This window comes from Argiope bruennichi, chromosome 6 (genome assembly GCF_947563725.1).
Source record: "Argiope bruennichi chromosome 6, qqArgBrue1.1, whole genome shotgun sequence".
NCBI classification, from domain to species: domain Eukaryota; kingdom Metazoa; phylum Arthropoda; class Arachnida; order Araneae; family Araneidae; genus Argiope; species Argiope bruennichi.
This window is the reverse complement of record NC_079156.1, coordinates 35,732,424-35,753,506: the sequence shown is the minus strand read 5'-3', so window position 1 is coordinate 35,753,506 and position 21,083 is coordinate 35,732,424. Positions and strand designations below refer to the sequence as shown.

The 21,083-nt window shown below is 25.9% G+C and overlaps 1 protein-coding gene across 1 annotated transcript; it reads right to left on the bottom strand.

Annotated features, from left to right (window-relative positions):
* Positions 1-1,127: 1,127 nt before the first annotated feature.
* Positions 1,128-20,853, bottom strand: LOC129971581 (uncharacterized). The gene is made up of 10 exons (XM_056085480.1): positions 20,590-20,853; positions 15,163-15,311; positions 11,669-13,058; positions 10,613-10,711; positions 9,892-10,037; positions 8,156-8,349; positions 7,212-7,308; positions 5,744-5,876; positions 3,324-3,596; positions 1,128-1,781 (listed from the first exon to the last, which is right to left on the bottom strand). The coding sequence occupies exons 1-10, from the start codon at positions 20,695-20,697 to the stop codon at positions 1,536-1,538; spliced, it is 2,835 nt and encodes a 944-aa protein (XP_055941455.1). The 5' UTR covers positions 20,698-20,853; the 3' UTR covers positions 1,128-1,535.
* Positions 20,854-21,083: the final 230 nt, after the last annotated feature.

Genomic DNA, 21,083 nt, shown 5'->3' with positions numbered 1-21,083 from the left:
TTTCATATATTACAAAGTGCAGGTGTTTGGGAAAGATGAGGGGAGGGTCCTGCTGGTCAGTCAAGAGTTTTAAAACGATTTTTTTAAGAATGGATTTTGTCATCAAAAAGAAATAACTCAAAGGATTCAGAACAGCAATGCCTCATATCCATATTCTCAAAACATCAATCTGTTCCTTACATATAAGGTGAAAAATAAGTGTGAAATGCTGTCTCAAAATGTATTTCATGTCATTCCAAGCATACCTTGATGAGCAGAAATATATCCTTTACATACATATATCTTTCTAGATTGCTTGTTGTGAACAATCTGCATTTTGGTTTCTAAGTCAATAAACACTCTTTCCTGAAGCAAACAGTTTCAACATTTTCTGAAACAAATCTTGCCTTATATAATGTTACACATTCTATTTTAACTTATTTGTTCATTTTTCTTTGATTCTTTCAACAACTGGAAAGAAATTTTCGAAACAATTCAGATTAAACATCGCAGCTGAAAATCATGTATAATTAGAAAGAAAAAACTCATTACTTGAAAAATATGAAGGCATATCATATAATTTCATTGTACTAATTTACCATCCAATTTTTTTCCCATTACACTAATGATATAAATAATTTTACGAAATTAAATTAACATATCTGAAAGATTTCTACTTTGATTTAAAAAATTATTTCTAAAGCATTCTGGTGATATTTAAACAATACCATGAAACTTATTCTGTCAGAAAAATGGATGTTCTTTCTTAATTGTTTAATAGTTGGGTGAAAAAATTGCTAATAGTGTTTTTAGATTCTTTTGTATCATTGTCCAAAACTAAAAACTTCAAATTTCTGTTAGAGTAAAAATGCTTTATAACTCTGCTCTTTATAATTAAATTTTGGTAAGTATTACGATTTGTACAAGCTGATTAAGTTGGAAAAATGAATTAGCAAATGATTTCCATGAAGTAAATGAAATCAGTAATCAATCAATCAATAAAAACTCAAGACAGATTTTCTACTTTTTTTTTTTTTAAAAATTTAATAACATATATCATAAAAAACAATTGTAAAGTATTCAAACATTTGTTTAAAAATCCTAACTTTTTGAAATTAAAATTCTCAAAAATAAATGAGCTACTTTACAAAATCATTTTCTTAAAATTCTAGCACATAAAAATACAAAAAAAGCAATATAACAGCAACACCTTTAACTATGTAACATGTTTAGTTACATTTTAAACAAAAATATAAAATAAGGCACATTAGAAAAATATGCAATTCTGTCTTAGCTGATTTGTTGTAAAAGTACTCTTATACTTATTGTTTTTTTTTCACTTCATTTTCAAATATTAAATATATCACACTCCATTTCCTGAGAGTAAAGGAAGTAACAAAAATTCTTACAAACAATAATAGCAAAAATGCTTCATTTAATAAGTTAAAATTTTTTTTCCTAAATTTGTCATTGTCCAGCAGTATTTTAAATTAATATAAATATATATATACACACACAAACTATAAACGTCATTTTTCAATGTGAGAATCAATGAGTTAACTGTTTGTTAGAGCTTTAAGCTGTTCTTCCCCCAATTTAATTTTTTCCACTAACTCTTTGTAATCCACTAAAAGCTTGACTTTCATCTTAATAAAGTGATTGTAATCAGCAAGCTCATCTTTATTTAAATACTTTTGCAAGTAAACTAATACTTGTTTGTTTCTATTATCGATATCTTTTTGAAGATGAAGAGCTTCCTCATATTGCTGAGTGAGTTTCTTATACTTCGTGTCCAAAAGCACCTAGAAAAGGAAGCAAAAATAACAGTTTGATGAAAATATACTAAATAAAAAATAATTAAATAAGTAATATGCAAAAATAAAATCCACCAGAAAAGGTATCCGATTAAAATTTTTAGAATATAGTCATACCATTAATTATTTTCATAGTATAAAATTAGTGGCATAGTTTTTGTTGTAGCCCACATAGCATACAGAAGTATTTTACAAGCCTTCTTTATCTGCAAAAGCCAGTTAACAACCTGTGTGCTATTTATAGGACAAATTTTGGAGCTACAAATTGCTACAATTGGAGCTCCAGCCTTTTCATTTTACTTCCATGGATAAACTGAAACTATTTGCATGTATCACAAAATCAACTATTTGCAATCAACATGTATGCACAAAATTCTTAGGAGTTTTTGACATATATCATGAATTAGATTTTCAAGTCAAAATATCATCTTTGGAATTTTTTAACAGATTTATTTTTGAGGAAAGGCAAAAATTAAAATCTTCTCATACATATCTATAAAAATGTTAAATATTTTTTTTTATATTCATTTTTTTATAGTTTTTTAAAAATCATAATTTTATAGTTTCTCCTTTTTGGTGTTTTTAATATAATTAATAGGGTAATAACCTTCTATTTTTACATATTCATAGTAATAATAATTTTGAGCAAAAAATATTAATAACAATTTTTTCTTACACTTCTTTTAAAATTGCTTATTTAGGAGGGGTAAAATTCTGGGAATCATATAATTTACACTTTTCTTTTCTTGTAATTGAAAGGTTCAATTTGACAAGCAAAACATTTTGATGTTTACAATATGTTTTCACTTAACATTTCGGGTATTTGATTAGAATTTGAAGTATTCATATTAGCAGATGCAGAAAAGAAATGAAAGGAAGAAACAAGGTCATGGAAAGATGCACTGCAAAATATTAATTGAATACTACTAACTCTATTTATTACTGAAAATTTAAGCCTTAGTTGCAGATGAAAATTGATATATTTTCAAAGAATAAAATAAATAATAATCTTCCACATCCCATGAGATACCATCAAATATAAGTAACTCAGTCATTTAACATAATCATATATTATACCATCATTTCTTAAATAATTTTGAAAATATACAAAGGGAGCTGTACACTTCAATAAATGAATTCCCTCAAGAAGTAGTATCTTATTATGGATCCTAAACAATTGAAATCAAGATAATTATTCTGGAAAAAACAAATTGTAAATAAAAGTTAATCACAGGGCTAGTTTCAGATAAGATCACTAGATTTATGATCCATTCTGTTTAACAAACGGAAATTTGGAGTATTTTAAATCAGCATTTAATTAAAAATGGTTCAATTTCTGAACCTTTGAGTTATATGTAATTTAACATTGGAATTTTTTTTATTGATTTATAATGTACTTGGCTTATTATTAATTAAATACTTTTTTTACTTCTAAATATCATATAAAGCTAACAAAAATATGTATGTAATGCTAATAAAAACTAATCTTTAAAAAAAAAACTCATTTTTCATAATATATATATTACTTACCTTTTCTTCAGCTGAAGCATCAGATGGTAAAATCAAAAGAGCATTTTTAGTTCTTGCTAATCTTCCAGATAAGGATAATAATAAGTTGGTAATTTTTTCCAATTCCTGGACATGATTTCTAAATTTTTTCAATTCATTTTGTGTGGCAGTGCCATCTAATTTATCTGAAAGATTATTTCCTAATTCCTCATTTTGTCGCAATTCATCCTGTAGAGCAGCTTCTTCTTCAAGTAAAATATTTAATTTCTTCCTGAGACTTGCAATTAATTCCTCCTAAAGAGAGAAAAATTTAATACCAATAGCATGGATAGTATTTTTCAAAACTGGTTTTAAGTCTCATATGTTTTGTAAGTACTGTATATTTATATTTACTTGTACCATTATAAGGAAGCAGTTGCAGACATTTTAATATTCAAAAGATAAATTTCATCACATATTTTGTATCTTTATAAATAATCAAGATGGAAAAGCACTATAATTATAAAACTATAAAAGCAGAAGAAACAATAAGTATTAAAACAATTCTAACTAGTAGATTTACAGTTCAAGAATACAAAGCTTGCAAAACCTAACTTTTAGAATATTTTCATGTACATGTAATATAACATGACTGGTTAAGATAAATATTAAATTTAAAAGTTTTTAATCTAATACTAATTTGATACATCAACACATGTATTATATTGTTGATATATAAGAATGATATACAAAAAAAAAAAAAATAATCAAAAGCATGATTTGCAACAAATGACAGTGATGACACAATCATGGAGGATATTGTAATTTCACAGTACCATAACTACATATTGTTGCATGTTTACACCATTTACAAATTTTGTCTTTAATTAATTTTGAACTGTTAGATACTTAGTTAATCAAATAAAATATTTAGAACATTTTTACCTGAAATAGATAATTAATTTTTCAATTACTTTTCTGCATTCCTTAATACATTCATAAAGATTTACAATAAATAAATAAAATTTTTGAAGAAATTTTATTCCTTGATGCTGCTACCCATGTTTTATTCCAAGTAAGAGCTTCTAAAATTTTCTCCAAATAGAATCATACTGCAATCATAGAAGCATTAAGGATGACTTCTGTTAAACTCCATAATATTTGAAAATAAAAATTATTAAAGGATCTTTTAAAAGATAAAAAAAATTCATCAAATATAACTATAATTATTTCATGTGAATTTTTTCTTTTTGTCTTTGACTATCAAATATTTTCTTATTTTGTTTCATATTCTGAAGCCCGTGAAAAAGTTTTCTTTATTGGAAAAAAAAATGTTTCTTTCTAATGTCTCCGGTGTTACAATTTGAAGAAAATTCAAATTATTGAATTAAGTTAATGTATATATATGTGCAGCAGTAGAACATTGAGACTAATTGAAAATGCAATCTTCAAAAAGTTCTTTTTCTCCTATAAAGAGTGACATTTTCTGAATAAGGGTGGATATATTTAAGGAATTATAATAGTTATTCCTTCCATTTTCCATCTAAGGCTAAAAGCTCTAAAAGGTAAATAGTGTTATATTGCTGATGGGTTTAAATATTACAAGCAAAATTAAATAAATTAATTATTAATAAAGTTTGAAAATATTATCGAGTATTATCTAAATATTCATAAAACACTAGGAAAATAATAGATCTGCGATTTGGAACAACGGTAACATACAATACTATACAGTGGCATACATCACAGAATGTATGTCACTGCACTTAATCAAAATTTAACTAGCAAAGAAATCAAAAAATTAACTTCGATATTCAAAGACTTTTAATGGAATATAATTGAAGTTGAGGTAAATTGAAAGAACCCCAGTTTTCTAAAATAAGAGTGGAAGAATCATGAAAGTTAAAAAACTCTAATGTTGACCAGTCTAAGGATAAAAATTGCAGCATTTTACTTTTGGAATCGAAATTAATGGTCTTAAAATATTTGCAGTTAACAATGAGAAAAGAAGGAACAGAAGAAAATATAAGAAACTTAAGCACTACTATCATTTCCAGATGATGTGGTTAATTGCTTTTTTATTTATTTATTAAATCATGAAATTGCTTAGTTACAAATAAGAAACTTTTTAAAAAACAATAAAAAAACTGTTAATAAAAAAATTAAAATAATATAACTAATGGATATGAAATTTTCACAACTATAGCAATAACTTGCAAAATAAAACATGATATTGAAAAAATAAACCTTCAGAGATTTCAATAATTACATTGCTCATACATTTCGGTTAGCTCACAAAAATATTTAAACCATTAAATCTTCATGAAAAAAAGCTAATCTAATAAAGATCTGTTATATTAGAATTAAAAAATATATTGATCCAGATTGCTTAACAAACCAAAAAAGATTAATTTATGCATATCAGTTATAAATACTATAGAAGCCTGCAAATAAATAATTACCTTTTCATTAGAAAGTTCTTTTACTTCAGTCATCTTATTGGGGTGAAGTTTAGATGTATAACGAGTAAGAAGCTTTGCTTTTGGTACTGAGGTAGTAAAGTATGCACTATTAAATGGAAGATTAAGCATTCTCCTGGGGGAAAGAAAAGAAACTAAATAAACATAAATTTAGCAAAAAAATATTAAATTATGGATACAATAAATTCTTTTAACATTTCTTGATAAGCTATTTAGAATTTGATATGTATTCTTTATTACTCAAAAAAGCAAAATTCAGGAATTAATAAGAAGTATATTATATACTTAATGTAAAATGCAATTTCCATACATCCTTTTGTATTCAATAATTAATTTCTAAAGAAATTTTGCAAAATACTAAACCTTTAATGACTAAAGATGCCAAATTAAAACAAAGAGAGAGAGAGTATGCAAAGTATTTTTTTTATATCAAAAGTAAGGTTCAAATTTATTCTATATAGTATTATTATAGTATATAGTATTATATTTTATTACCAATATTGTATTTAATTTATAAATAAATAATCTTTGACCTTTTCAAAGTAGTGACATATCTTAACCCTTTAATAAATGCATCATTTTTTGAAACATTACAACATATCTATCGTTACTTTGATTCCAAATTTTGGACAGTTATTTCTTATTTTATTAGCTCTTTTAATAAAAGAAAAAAGGTTGCCCTTGATATTTGTATATTTTTTTTTCATATAACTTGCATTTCAGACATAAATGCAATACCTATCAGGAATACAGAAAATTTAATTTGATTGTGTTTTGCCCAAATCTTTCAGCATTCTTTCAATTCTTTTTTTACCCTTCAATACATACAAAATTTATCTCATATACAATAAGTTAATCTATTTATAGTCAGTACTTGAAATTTTCTGCCATAGGAGTAACCTTAAATAAATCTCAAATGCTAGTACGTGTGTAGTGCAAATATTAACTTCCTCTTCAGTAAAACAAAATGAACTATTTATTTATTTGTTTATATCTCTAAATCCTCTTACACTATACTATAGATAAAGATAGAAACAATTATGACGGTTATGTGTGCTTAAAAATTTGGTATGGAATCAAAATTTGAATTAAATTTTAAAAAATTTGAAAATAATTTGCTATTGTAGATAACAAATCAGATAGAAACTTGTAGATAATTCTGTAATAACTTGTAATAATTCAGATTCAATTGAATTGTCCTGAAATATCATTTCTGAATATACCCTCCCTCCCTCCCTGAATTATGACAATAGTTTTGATTGCAAAAGATTATTCAATTTTCCAAAAGAGAAATTACGAATCATAAGTTGGCAATTGCCTATTTATATCCTTTATCGACTATATCCTTTCCTCACTATACAAACATCTTATTTATTAAGAAATTTTTACAAGAAATGATTAAAAATAATAAAGGATCAAAGAAATATTAAAAATAAAAAAAGTTGCCTACAAATTTTTTTCTTGATTTTGAAATATCTTTTCCATAAATGGATCATCAACTTGGGGCTTTGCCTCAACAAACTCCGACTGGACTGAATGAGATGTACCTGTAAAAGTAATTTTTAAATCAGAAATTTTTTTAAAAAAAAATCACAAATGCCATATATTTTTGTATACAGGTCAAGATATTTTCAGAATCTTTAAGCTAAATTACAAGGATTGGCTTATATACAGACAAACTTACTTAACAAAAAGATTGATACTTTACTGTCAGCGAAGTGCAAACAATAAAATGCCAAATATAACATTTCTTAAGCTTAAGAAAAAATTGCAAATGAAATAAATTATTTGTTAAGTTGAAATGATTTTCAGGACATTGATTTACTTGTTGTGTTGTCGCCAAAACAAAATATATAATATTTGTACAGTTAGCTGTGTTTTAATGAAAAAATACCAAAACTGATCACCTGCAGTCTGAAATTTGCTGCCTAAGAATTTCTTTTTTTACTCATTTTTCCAAACACAAAATAAAATGTAACCAAGAATAAGATTAGCACAAATATGACAAATCATATATAAGAATGCAATTGCAAATGAATGCAAAATATGTGCTAGCTTTATATAGCATTATTAGGATAAAAAATATCGATATTGGCACCTGGCATTTTATTTTCAAATGGCTCAATTGGAAAATATTTAATCCATCCTTGGCAATATTCTCATCTTATAATAATATATCAGAGAATCAAAAGTTTTTTTTTTTTTTTTTTTTTACAGATTTTTATTTTAGCCTATATTTATTGAATTTCAGCTAAATTTTTGAAGAAAAAAAATCCACTTCCAACTTATACAAAGATGGACTTATATTCAGAAATACATAATAGATTAAAAACAAGAACTTCTAATTCCAGCTTAAAATAACAACTAGCACTTTTATGATTAAAAAAAACCTACTTTCTTCTGAAGAGATGTTGCTAGCAATATCTTCCACACTGCTTGAATATTTTACAGAATGTTTTTCATTTGAGGTATTTGTTTGCGAAGTAGAACTTACAACAGAGTATTGAATTTTTAACATTTCTAAGTTTGCATAAATGGTTTCAACCCTTTCACTGCCATTATTTTGCTTTTGTTCAGAAACAAATAATCTATAAAAAGTAAAAGAATTATAATTAAAAATAAAAAATAGTCTTTGGAAATTTACTTCAGAAAAAAAAATTGGAACTGCAAAAAAATTCAAATAAGATAATATTGAAATAGAAAGAAGTTATATTTTAATACTCAGGAAAACACCACATAAAAATAAAAAACAGCACTAGTACTGATAGCACATAAACCACAGTAATTTGAAGATTTATACATTAAATAAAATCATTAATCAATCTTTCAATCACTTTTTTATTTATTTACTTTTTTATTTATTGCTTTTTCCTGTATATTTTTGAATAATGTAATATAATTCATTCTCGGTTACTTTTGACAAAAAGAATAAAACTATGTCAATGACCTATATGATTATACTCTATAACACAGCTTCTCAAATAGGGAGTTGAAATTCCAAAGAAGGTTGTAGATATCTGAATAGTATTTAGCAAAACTCTCATTTCAAGACATAATATCTTTTAATCAAAATGGCCAAAACATTATTCTTAGGATTTGTTTGATGTTTTCAAATTAGCTAGCAAAGTAGTGCTACTGGAAATTACAAATAACAGTTGAAACTTTAAATTCAACACAATAATAAATGTTCATCATAAGCATCTCCAAAAAAAATCAGGATTAAATGATTGTTTATCTCATATTCTCTAAGCATCTCTGATGCGATGCTTTGAAAGCTTGCAGATATTCATGCCTTAAGTTTATTAATCGTCAATTGGTAGCAGAGAAAAACATCTGTTGTTTGATGTAGCCCCAGAAAAAACAATGAAAAAGTATCAGCATACACGCATATCTGTATCCTTCAGCATAAATTGTGAATATCAATTCTAAGTTTTAAAAGTACATATATCATTTTATGCCCCATGCTCAATATATCTTGCAAGCAATTCTATAAAGAGCATATAATTCACAAATGGCAACATCAAAATTGTTATTTCAATATTATATATATATATATATATATATATATATATATATATATATATATATATATATATATATATATATATATGAATTTTACTTGCAAAAACATTTTAGGAATGTCTCAATAAGAATGTTTCATTGCAGGAATTAATTATAATAGTGTTATAATTAATTATTTTTTAATTTTACTATTAGTACATTTTATTATTAGCATTAATAACCAATTTTGTTAAAATAAAACCTAATAAGAAACAAAAGCTATAGTGAAGGGGAAAAAAATACATTTTCATTCTTTTTTTTAAAATTAAGAGTGCTAGCAAATTAATTCAGAATAATAACTTGGATGATATTTTATTGAAAATACTACTGCATGATTTTCGACATGAAGCATGCAATATTTCATAAGAAGTAAAGTAAAACTTTGTTCATCACTACAATCTATAAGCTGCAAAACCATATAAATACTGTTATACCTGCTTAAAAAAGCTGAGATAAGAATATTTACAATCACATAAATATTCTGAAACCTGCTGATTCTAGTTTTGTTGATATATTTTATAGTATATTGCTTTATTAGGCAAATTCATAAAAACAGAATTGCAACTTACGGAGGTGATGGAAGTGGCTCATGATATGGTAATATTTCTGTGTCATTTTCAGGTGGTGGTGATGGTAAAGGTGGAGATGCATTAATTGGTGAAAAAGATGCAGCAATTCTATTCCTGTTTGCATCAATTTCTTTCAATTCGTCATCCTTTAAAATACGTTAATCCATAAATTATTATAATAAGGAATGCAATAAATTCAGCATGTGATATATGCTATTATATTAAATAAATATCTTTAATAATAATAATAAAATAAGTTCTTTGAAGTCTCAATTAATCATTCAGTCATGCATAAATTAATGAATTACTCCTATTTTTCCAAATACATTTGGGTTTTTTCCCCCAATATTCTGTAAAATAATACAAGAAAATAATAGGTAAATTAAATAAATTTATAATTAAACAACAATAATTTCAAAAGAGTAATAAGTATTTTCATTAAATTACAGCATTTTCTTCTTTAATACAAACCCATTTTGCTTCTATTAATAATAATTACTATAAAAATTAAAATAGGAAAGCAAGTATACAGAATAAAAGAAAGGTAATATTCTGGAGTAAGCAGATAAAATTAGTGTAATTTTAAATTTCTTAAAATATAGAAAACAAAAGGAGAATATGTTTACTTCAATATAATTATTTACAATAAAAAACAAGACTGCAACTGTTATTATTTAGAAGACATAAATGTTAAACTAAAAATTAAAACAAAGTTCAATACTTCATCTACATATATTTGTTGAGGTCTTGATGAAACGAGTTTCACAACAGCTGCTTCTTTAGAAATCATACACATAGAGTTGTTACTGGCACCAAAAAACTAAACAAAGGAATAAATGAATGATTTAGTGGATTGATGATTTCACTATTTTAATATAAAAAATTCTAAAATCCAAGTAAATAGCTGACATAATAAAACGAAATTACCAATTAAATTTGAACTTTATTTTAATGTCATTTTTTCATCCTCTTTCTTAAAGAACAATAGAAAAAAAATACATAATAATGAAATTTAAAATATGCCTAAAATCACATTGACAAAGAAAATAACAATAACAAAATAATAAAATTTATCAATTTTTTATCATTATTTTTCTATTAATTATTTACTTTATCCCTATGACAGTTATTCTTAATATATACACATATATCTTAATTATCAATATAATAATTACCTTTTCTATTACAAATTTGCAAATAATTTTTAAACATACAAATACATGAAATTTGAAGTTATGTTAATAAAGAAATTTTGTTTGCTTTAATACAAATAAAATTTCTTTGAATTAGACTCAATCACATTAAATTTTTCAAGCATTAAGAAGTCTCTTGATTATTATTTTAATACAAATTTCATTCAGCATAAAATTTTGAAAAATCTCAAAATTTATAAAAACATAAAAGATTTCTTTCATCAGTACAATATCTCAATAACTATTTCAAAGTATTACACCATACTTAATATATTTTTCTTCATACTGTTTGACTATGCATATTACACTAATTCTAATACAAAAGGTTTACAATCTATTAAGTATATTTCATATATAAAATATCAATACTTTTAAGAGTTTTTTTTTTTTTTTTTTGATGGAGAAAACTTTAAGCCTTATAAAATACATTACCATGATTTTAAGATATTCTTATTAATAAATTTATAGAGAACTGATATAAAATGCTAATCTTTTTTCCCTATCTGAATATAAATGGGAGAATACATCAATAAATTTTGTAGTAAAAAAATAACAGCAGTTTATAATAGAAGCTATTATCTTACCATATCATTTTCTTTGATAAAAGAAGCATTATTCATAGAACTAAACATCCTTTTGCTAAAGGATGGCTTGCTCCAGGAAGAATATAAACATTTACTTGTTGATTCTTTTCCTTGCACATTGTATGACACATGGTTAATTTGACCATATACTGTTTTATCATGAAAAATATTAGAATCTTTAAGAGATTGACAAGTTAAATCATCAGCTTTAACTGAAGAATTAACTTTTGTCTCATAAGCACTGTTTGAAAAATGGCACAAAGGTGACACTGAATTTTCACCCACTGAGTTAGTAGGAGTATCTGAGGTTGTTTTAGGAACAATATAATTTAATGATTCTTCTAATTTGTAATTAGAAGGATTATTTGATGATTTGATTACAGGAAAATCACAGGAATTTGATGGCACAGAATCGTTCTTCCATTTTAAAGTTTTATAATCAAGCTCTTTCTTTTCATTTCCAAAAGGCACAGAATTTAAAATTGGTTCTTCAATGTTTTGTTCATAATTTAAATTATCACAGTTATTTTGATCTTTATAAGTAAAATTAGGTTGAGAAATAAAATCAATATTTTCATAATCATTTTTAAATGACTGTCTAGCAGGATATGTAACATCTCTTTCAGGAGGTGAATGTATTTTACAGTTGAAGTATTTATTATGGCAGTTGGGGTATCTACAACAATCATATTCAGTTGAGACTTTGGTATTATTGGTTGGTGTGTTATTAATAGGGTACTGCCCCAAATTATGATTGGCAGTGGGCATATTATTTCCTTGAATTGGAATGGATGGCACAGGTGTTGTGTCTGGGGATTCAGAAATATTAAATATCTTTCCATATGTTGAATTGTTAAAATAATGTACATTGCTATACTGCCTAGTTTCTTTTGGAGTTCTAGAAAAATGTCTTCTTTCATATTTATTAATTTCAGGCATATAATTTAAAGCAGGAAGTGGTTGCACATTGCTATAGAGATGCAAATCTTTCTGTGTTTTGGAATGATGTTTCCTTTCAGGATTATAAACATAAGCAGCCTTATTTTCTGGTTCAATTTTGAATGTTTTATCTACACAAGAATATGGTGTTTTAAAATTATTTTTATAATAGTCATTCTTTGCAGGATACACTTTGGAGGTATTGGAAGGTAAATGTTGAGAATTGGTGGTCAAAATATCTTTGTTATTAACATGGCAAAATTTTTCAATAGGGGAGAATTTTCTGCTTCTTTGTTTTCCTTCTTGAAATGTAAAATTAATATTTTCATAGATTGATGTACTTTGTGGAGTACTTTGGGATTCATAAGGAGCATTGTTTGGCATCTGATCAAATTGATGCACAGCATCAAAATAATCTTTTGGCTTATCTTTACTTAAGAAGTTGTTTGTCCTGCAAAGAGAAAAATAATAATTTCTATTACTTCTTCATTGAAAAACCAAAAATTAAGCATGAATTTAATAATCATTAGAAAACAGCTTTATTCAAGTGAAAATATATCTGACAAAAAATGTAACGGTCCATCAAAAAACAAAAAATGTAACTGTCCATCAAAAAACAATCATGTAAAAAAAAAAAAAATTGAAAGGAGCATACAGTCATATAAATATACCTCATTTAAGGTGATAATTACTCTTTTTCAGACAAAAAAAAATTGAAAGGAGCATACAGTCATTATATAAACATACCTCATTTAAGGTGATAATTACTCTTTTTCAGACAAACAATTTTCAGCCTCTGAGAATTTTATTTATTTTGGCACTGTTTATTTCTGAGTTGATACAATATTGTTAAATGATTAGCTTGATAGATTCTATGATATAGAAGCTATGAATAATATCGAATGGATTATGCAATAAATTTATATTGATTTTCTAGTCTGACAAGCCACATAAGTTGTACAATTTATTTAAGCAGCATTTTAAATATTATGTGATAATCTGCTTTCTATGAAAAATTTTAAATTTTTCAGGTATGCAACTTAAATAAATAATAAAAAAACACATAAATGACATAAATTTTGATATATTAGTTGAAGATAAATCTTCCTTTGTGGTGCAACTGTAAAAAAAACAAAAAAACAAAAAAAGAGAAAGAGCAAACTTAAAATATTTATTTCTAATAAATAATAATTGGTAGTGAGACATATAATACATTACTGGATAGAGGAAAGTTCAGAATTTTATTCCAAGAATCAAAAATGAGTTTCATCTGTTTTTCAACAAATATCAAATCAAAAGTCAACTTTTTGCCATTTGTGATGTAACTGGTCCTGATTATGAAGCTCGCTATTGTAACAATTTGTTCTTGAATAGAAACAGGTGTATGCATGCAGCACACACTATATCACTGGTTGCATAATTCTAAGTTCTTTGCTTCCTTTACTTGCAAATTTCCTATGAATATGCTTGAAAATAGTTTAGATATAATCAATGTCTTCATTTGACTAGCAAGGATGAAAAGTACTTTTTCCATTCTTTATGAATTTCTTGAACTAGCTGCATTTCTGTTTATATCAAGGCAATTCTTTGTTAACTTACAATAAACTGCATGATGCAACACAATAGCAAATTAACTCTCTCCAGACAGTAGTATATAAAATTATTTTTCTTGAGGCACTGCACTAAAGTTATGATGTTATAAACAAATAACATCATAACTTTAAAAGGGATTATTCAAATTTAAAGATTAAAACTTTAAACATTCCTCTACCTAATGTATCTATTTACTATTATTTATTAGAAATAAATATTTTAAATCTGCTTCTTTATTTTGATTGATCATTAATACTATTCCTCTTTTAATTTTTGTAAAAATTATTTATAGTGATACTTTTAATCTCAATTTCATCTAATCAATACCAGAAGACATTACCTCAAAAACTTGCTTTTACAAAACTTGTTTCCATATATTAGCTTTCCCTTTCAAATATATTCAGAATATATATAAAAAATAATAACATATGAAGGAATATCACAGACATTGCATATCTTTTCGCTGAACATTTTAACTATCTATTTATATTCACTATTACCATATTGCTATAAATATAGAATATATATTATTAAAAGCAATGATTTGATTTTAAGGATTATGTTAATATAGAATAAACTATAATTCCAACAATAATAATGTAAACAAAGAATTAAATGAACACATTTACACATTCAAAAAACATTGCAGATTTTATAAATTTCAGTTTGAAAAGTTTAAACTGTATTCAAATACGCTAGTTACAGAATAAAATTGAACTATTTGCAATCCTTTACATAACAAATTATTTGTTATGAAAGAATTAATTTTGGAAAATATAGCATTAGAATTTTTTTAAGTAATATTTTCAAACGAAAATTTATCTTATTTATTTTTGACAATTCTTTAAATCATTATTTCTTAGGCGAAAAGAAACATTTTAAATTGGATTCTAATGAAACTTATGCTTGGCCACAACCACACCATTTGAAGGTGCATCATAGATAATAGTAGCAAAGCTTACCTCCAAACAACAATTGTAAGTGTGCGAAATGCAGAATCAATAAGCTGCAAAGCATCTGCTAAAGATAAGCATTGGATACCATTTATTTTTATTACATGATCACCAACTTTCAGCTCTCCTTGTTGATCAGCTCTTCCACCTCTTACAATCTGTAAGAAATATATAGTAATTAAATTTTATCATGCTTTCAGTATAATAAAGGAAAAACAGAAAAAAAAAAAAAGCTAAACATATTTATAAACGATATTAATCTTATGCATTAACATAGGAAAATTTTCTAGTTTAAATCACAATATACTGAACTTAATTTCATGAATATATTTTATAAAGATTGAAAACAATTCAGTTCATTAAAAAAAATGCTAAAAACTGACAATGATGAAGTTCTAATAAGTTTCTTCTCTGCTTAATTTTTCTAATAAATTATTACAAGATAACAAAGAGTCTAGTCATACAATTAAGGCCCATTCCATGGATTTTGAAACCAAGGGGCAAATTTTTTTTTAATCTATTATCATGGTTATAACACATAATTTTAATGAAAAATATCTGATTTTGCTTGTTGTTGACTTGATTTTTGTGTAAAAATATTAGATCTCATCAAAAATTGCATTTTTTAAAACCTTGGCTGAGAATTTGTAAATGGCCTGTTTCATTATTATATTTTTTAAAGGTTTCTATAATTATTTCACCTTTCATAAGGTGCCTATAGAATTTTAATTTTCAATTGTTAATATGTTTTTAGTAATACTATATCAAAAAATTACAAATTAATGTCTATTTTGGCTTTGTTTTAACAATCAAAGCTAATGAAGATTGTGGAGTGTCACATACATGACCATTAAAACTTTTTTTTTATTTTTTGCATCATTAAATTAATAGAAAGTTCTAAATTTTTATTTTCTAAATATAATCATACTATTTGATGAAACTGCATTTAAAAATTTAAAAAATATTATAATTAATTTATAATTTTCAATGGTCAGGTATGTGACTTCAAGCAGTTATGTATGTGACATTGAATTATAAAATCCAAAGCAGTTATTTTAAATTCATCTCACCAGATGGCAGTACATTCCTTTACTTCTCCAGCTATAACCTAATGTTTGTTTTTAAGCAAAGGTTCACAGCACACTGTGTTTGAAGTATGCTGCAAGTCAGATTTTGCTATCTTTAAGCATCTTAGTCTTATTTTGCTATTTTAAGCTTAAAATATGGATGATGAACAAAGAATAAAAAATGCTACTAAACAAAAGAGATATTATGAGAAAAAAAGAAATGATCCTGATTTTAAAGAGAAAGAAAAGCTAAGGCAGAAAAAAATAAGAGATTTAAAAGCAGCAACTATGACAAAAAAGGAGAAAAAGAAACAAAAGCAAGCAGCTAGAGAAAGGCAGAGGAAATGCAGAGCAGCCAAAAAGATAAGTAATTCTACAAAAATTTCAAGTTTGAATTCTTCTATTGCGACTACCCCAGAATGTTCTCCTTATACAGTTCCCCAGACACTTGGCAAAGCAGTTAAAAAAACTTTGAAAGCCTTACCAACCTCACCTCGAAAACGAATGGCTGTAGTCAGCAATTTAGTGGAAAAGGTAGGTTTAAAACTGCAAAAGGAAAGAGAGTCCAATATCAGTGATAATAATCAAAACAAAGAACTTGTGGCAGACTTCTTGTGCCGAGCAGACATAGTCTACACTGCTCCAGGAATGCATGATGAAATGATAATTTGGGAAAATGGCATTAAAAAACGTGTTCGTAAACATTTTCTTACAATGTATATGAAAGAAGCACATGCTTTGTTTAAGGAAGAAAATCCAAGCATTAATATTGGATATTCAAAATTTTGCAGTTTAAGACCTAAAAATGTTCTTCTTCTTAAAGACACACCTAGTGATCAGTGTAAATGCAAGAGTCATGAGAATTTCATTCTTTTGTTAAAAGGATTAAATATTGATTATAACAATGATTTTTGGAAAGAAGTGCTGTGCAATTCAGACTTGGAATCAAAGTGTTGGGAAACAAAATGTGATAAATGTAATGCTGGAAAATTGCTTTTAGATTTTATTGGCAAAAAAGGATTAAATAATGCTTCTAATGTACAATGGCACCAATGGGTTAAGTCAGAAAATAAGCGCTTCTATAAAGAAACCAATGAAGGTTGCATAGCTGAATTAACTGATAATGTTTTAGAAAATTTTCAAAGTTTTAAGCAGCATGTAAAAATTAAACGAATCCAAGCTGCTGCCTTTCAATCTGATATAAAGCAAAGCAATACTGTTGTATTGCAAGTAGATTTTGCTATGAGTTATTCATGTGAGTGGCAAAGTGAAATACAGTCTGCACTATGGAGCCGGGAAAACGTAACTTTGTTTACAGCTGCATTATTTGAAAAGAATCATAAAACACAGAGTTATCTTATTGTAAGTGATACTAAAGATAAATCTAAGCTATCTGTGTCTGCTTTCATTTTGAAGCTTTTGGAAATTATTAAATTTCAGGCAAATAAACCAAAATTAATAATTTGGAGCGATGGACCATCCAGCGAGTTTAAAAACAAATTTATTTGTTACTTCCTCTTTATTTTATTCAAAACACAAAAGCATTTTTCTAGTTTCGAATGGAAATATTCAGCAACTTCCCATGGAAAGGGAGTTGTTGATGGGATAGGAGGTACTGCAAAGTCCCGAGTCTATGCGGAAGTAAAGGCAAGAAGAGCTATAGTACAGAATGCAGTTGATTTTGCTACAGTTGCTGCAAAAGTAGTACAAAATATCACTGTCATTCCTATGCTGCAAAAGGATATAGATAAAACTCAAATTGATTGGAATTTAGCTAAGGATGTTCCAGGAATTAAAAAAGCCCACATAATTAAATGTTTGGATGAACACATTTGTTTATTTACAAGTCAGCAAAATTTGGATACAACTGTGCAAGAGCTATGCTTTTGTAAAAATACAGAACAGTGTTTGAAAAGAACTCCATTACTTGCACAAAATCACACTTCTGCATATATTTCACTTGGCAAGTTTTTACTTGTAAAAGTGTTTGGAAAAAAGTCCTGGAAGCCTTATGTAGCACAGGTGTCTGCATTAGATAACACCGAAATCAATGTTATTTTCCTAAAGCAGGTATCCGTATGCAACTTCATTTATCAAGAGAATGATATAGGAGTTATTCAGCGGGATGACATAATTAGAGTATTGCCAACACCTATAATTAACGGTCGCAATACTGTAATATTTCAAAATGCAGTTATGTGAAATTGAACGATGTCACATACATGACTACTTGTCACATACATGACCTGTAAAGTTACATTTTTTTTTTAATTGAAAAATTAAAGAAATATTTAATGCATTTATTAGTTTGTCTTCATTAAACCTTTTTCTTATGGGAAACTTTTTTTAAGCACGTTTCATGCATATAATTCACTGATTTTTTTAAAGAAAGTTGGTGTTATCAAATCACAGTTCCAATTTTTGTCACATACGTGACTATCTAAAAAAAATTTTAAAAGGTCTCTCAAAATTTAAATACAAATATATTTTTCATTACCATTTATTAAAACTCTTTTTTAATTGTCTAACAAAATTAAATTTTTGACTTTCACTACATTTGTACATAAATTTATCAGATATTTATGCATATCTTTTAGTCCGATTGTCACATACATTACCGTGGAATGGGCCTTAAGTAGAAAATATTTTACAGAGTCTGGGCTCACAATGCAATGGACTATCTAAGTGCATATAATTTACCATCCAAAATAAAATAAAGTACAATCTATCAGACTACTCATAATGCAGAAAAATAATTTGAAGAAAATGCAGAGTTAGATTTTTCTTTTCTTTTTTTTCCTCACTGAACAAATCCAATACCTCAAGATGTTTTGAAGATGGATTTTTATTGAAAGTTTCCAATTACAATAGTTTATTGCAATATTGCTTCCTCAAAATTTTGAAAGCATAATGCAAGAAAAAGACAACTTTTAATTCTTATCATTTTTAGATCAGAATTTGAAATTTTTAAATTAATAGTATACAGATTTAAAGGAATCTATCCATATATAACATTCCCTATATTAAAAATTTTTTAAAGACTATATATATAAAATAGTAACATTAAAAAGAGATACATTCTTTAAATACATTTTAATGGTAATACTAACATAGCTATATATATCAATATAATATATAACAAAAAAATTAGAAATATTGTGATTCAATAAATCATAATATGTATTAATAACTCAAATTATATTTACTCAAGTAATATTATATTTACTACCAATCATAGTTAGTCAGTTCGATATTTTTTCACTATCTAATAGATACTTATAAATACAGAATATTTAGATGCCATGACTATATCATACAAATAAGAAATGGGCAAATAAAGTAAATTCTAATTTAGATGCCTAAAAGTTCAGGGATAGCATGCATTATTATATATATTTGTGTGTGATTTGTATTATAGGACTTTTAACATTTCCTGAATGACTATAAAAAATATATATGAACAAAATAGAAAGTGAAAATCAAATAGATGCTAGAATAAAAGTTAGATAAAGATGGAATCTAATTCTAAAATAAATTTAATTAAGCAAAACAAATTTTATGTTTTTAAGAAAACTGTATAAAATTTCAAACTGATATTTAAAAACTATGCATATCTAAAATTTACATTTTTTTTACTGGAAATATAAGAAATAAATAAATAATTTCCAAAAGCTCAATGCTAGCTTTAATGAAATAGTTTTCTATTTGCTTAAAAGTATATGGAAGTTTTTATTCAACTAAAGTCAAAAGTAAATATAAATTTATTAAGCTGGAAAATTACATTTCTTGGAATACATAATGTGTTAAATTCGAATTAATTCAATAGCCGATGCAAATTTATAAAAATGAACATTGCATAACAAACATATAAGATTTGAAAAATTGTCTCTAATAGCACATATCCAAGATACCATCAAAACAGAAAAAGTGAAGTTATTAAAAAAAGAATCTTCAATTTCTTAACAGGATTATAATATGCATCATAAGAAAATGAATATATTTGATTTATATTAAATAAACACTGAAAAAAAAAATACTTCTTGAAATTTGTTAACCGAATATTTCCTAATAAGAATTTTTATGAAGTACATAAACATCATTTCATAATATTACAACAAAGCAGATCGAAAACATCTTTCCAAAACAACCATATAATATTTTTAACAGAAAAATAAAAATCAGTTCATGGTTAAAACAAATAAAAAAAGACCCTTTCTTAATGCATTCTTTTCTAGGTCGATATATTCAATATAATAGAATTAAACTTAATTTACAAAATATTCATAATTATTGACATAAGTGGGTCGATTTTTCTTGTATTTGATTTATTCGTAACGTAGAAAGAATCAAAGTAAATAAATACACTTACCTCATCCACAATTACGACGGACCTGTTTTCAGCTTTAGCTTGTAAACGAAATCCCCAAGGCTGTCCACCTTTAATAACAATTTCAATTTTTCCAACTTTTTGAGACATGTCTTTGAATTAGGAAACAAAAGAATGATCAAATAACATTTTTTGAGTTTCTCAATTAAGTAATACTTGTATATTTAAAGGCCATATTTTAGTGCATATTTATGGCAAATAAATGAGTTGACAATACATGAAAGCACATTCCTGTCACTTGTTGGAATTGAATACCAAAACTTTATTGAATGAAGTTTCTTCATTGCCAGATTTAAGGAATAGTATCTGAATTTTAGAAGATGCCTTTGAATAAAAGTCGTCCTAGAACACTTGTCGAAACCGAATACTTTTTATTAAATGGTTGATTTGTGATATGTGAAACATAATGGATGCATTGTGCTTCCATTTGCTTTGTTTCTAATTAAAAATCTTGTTATAAACGTGAGAATTGAGAG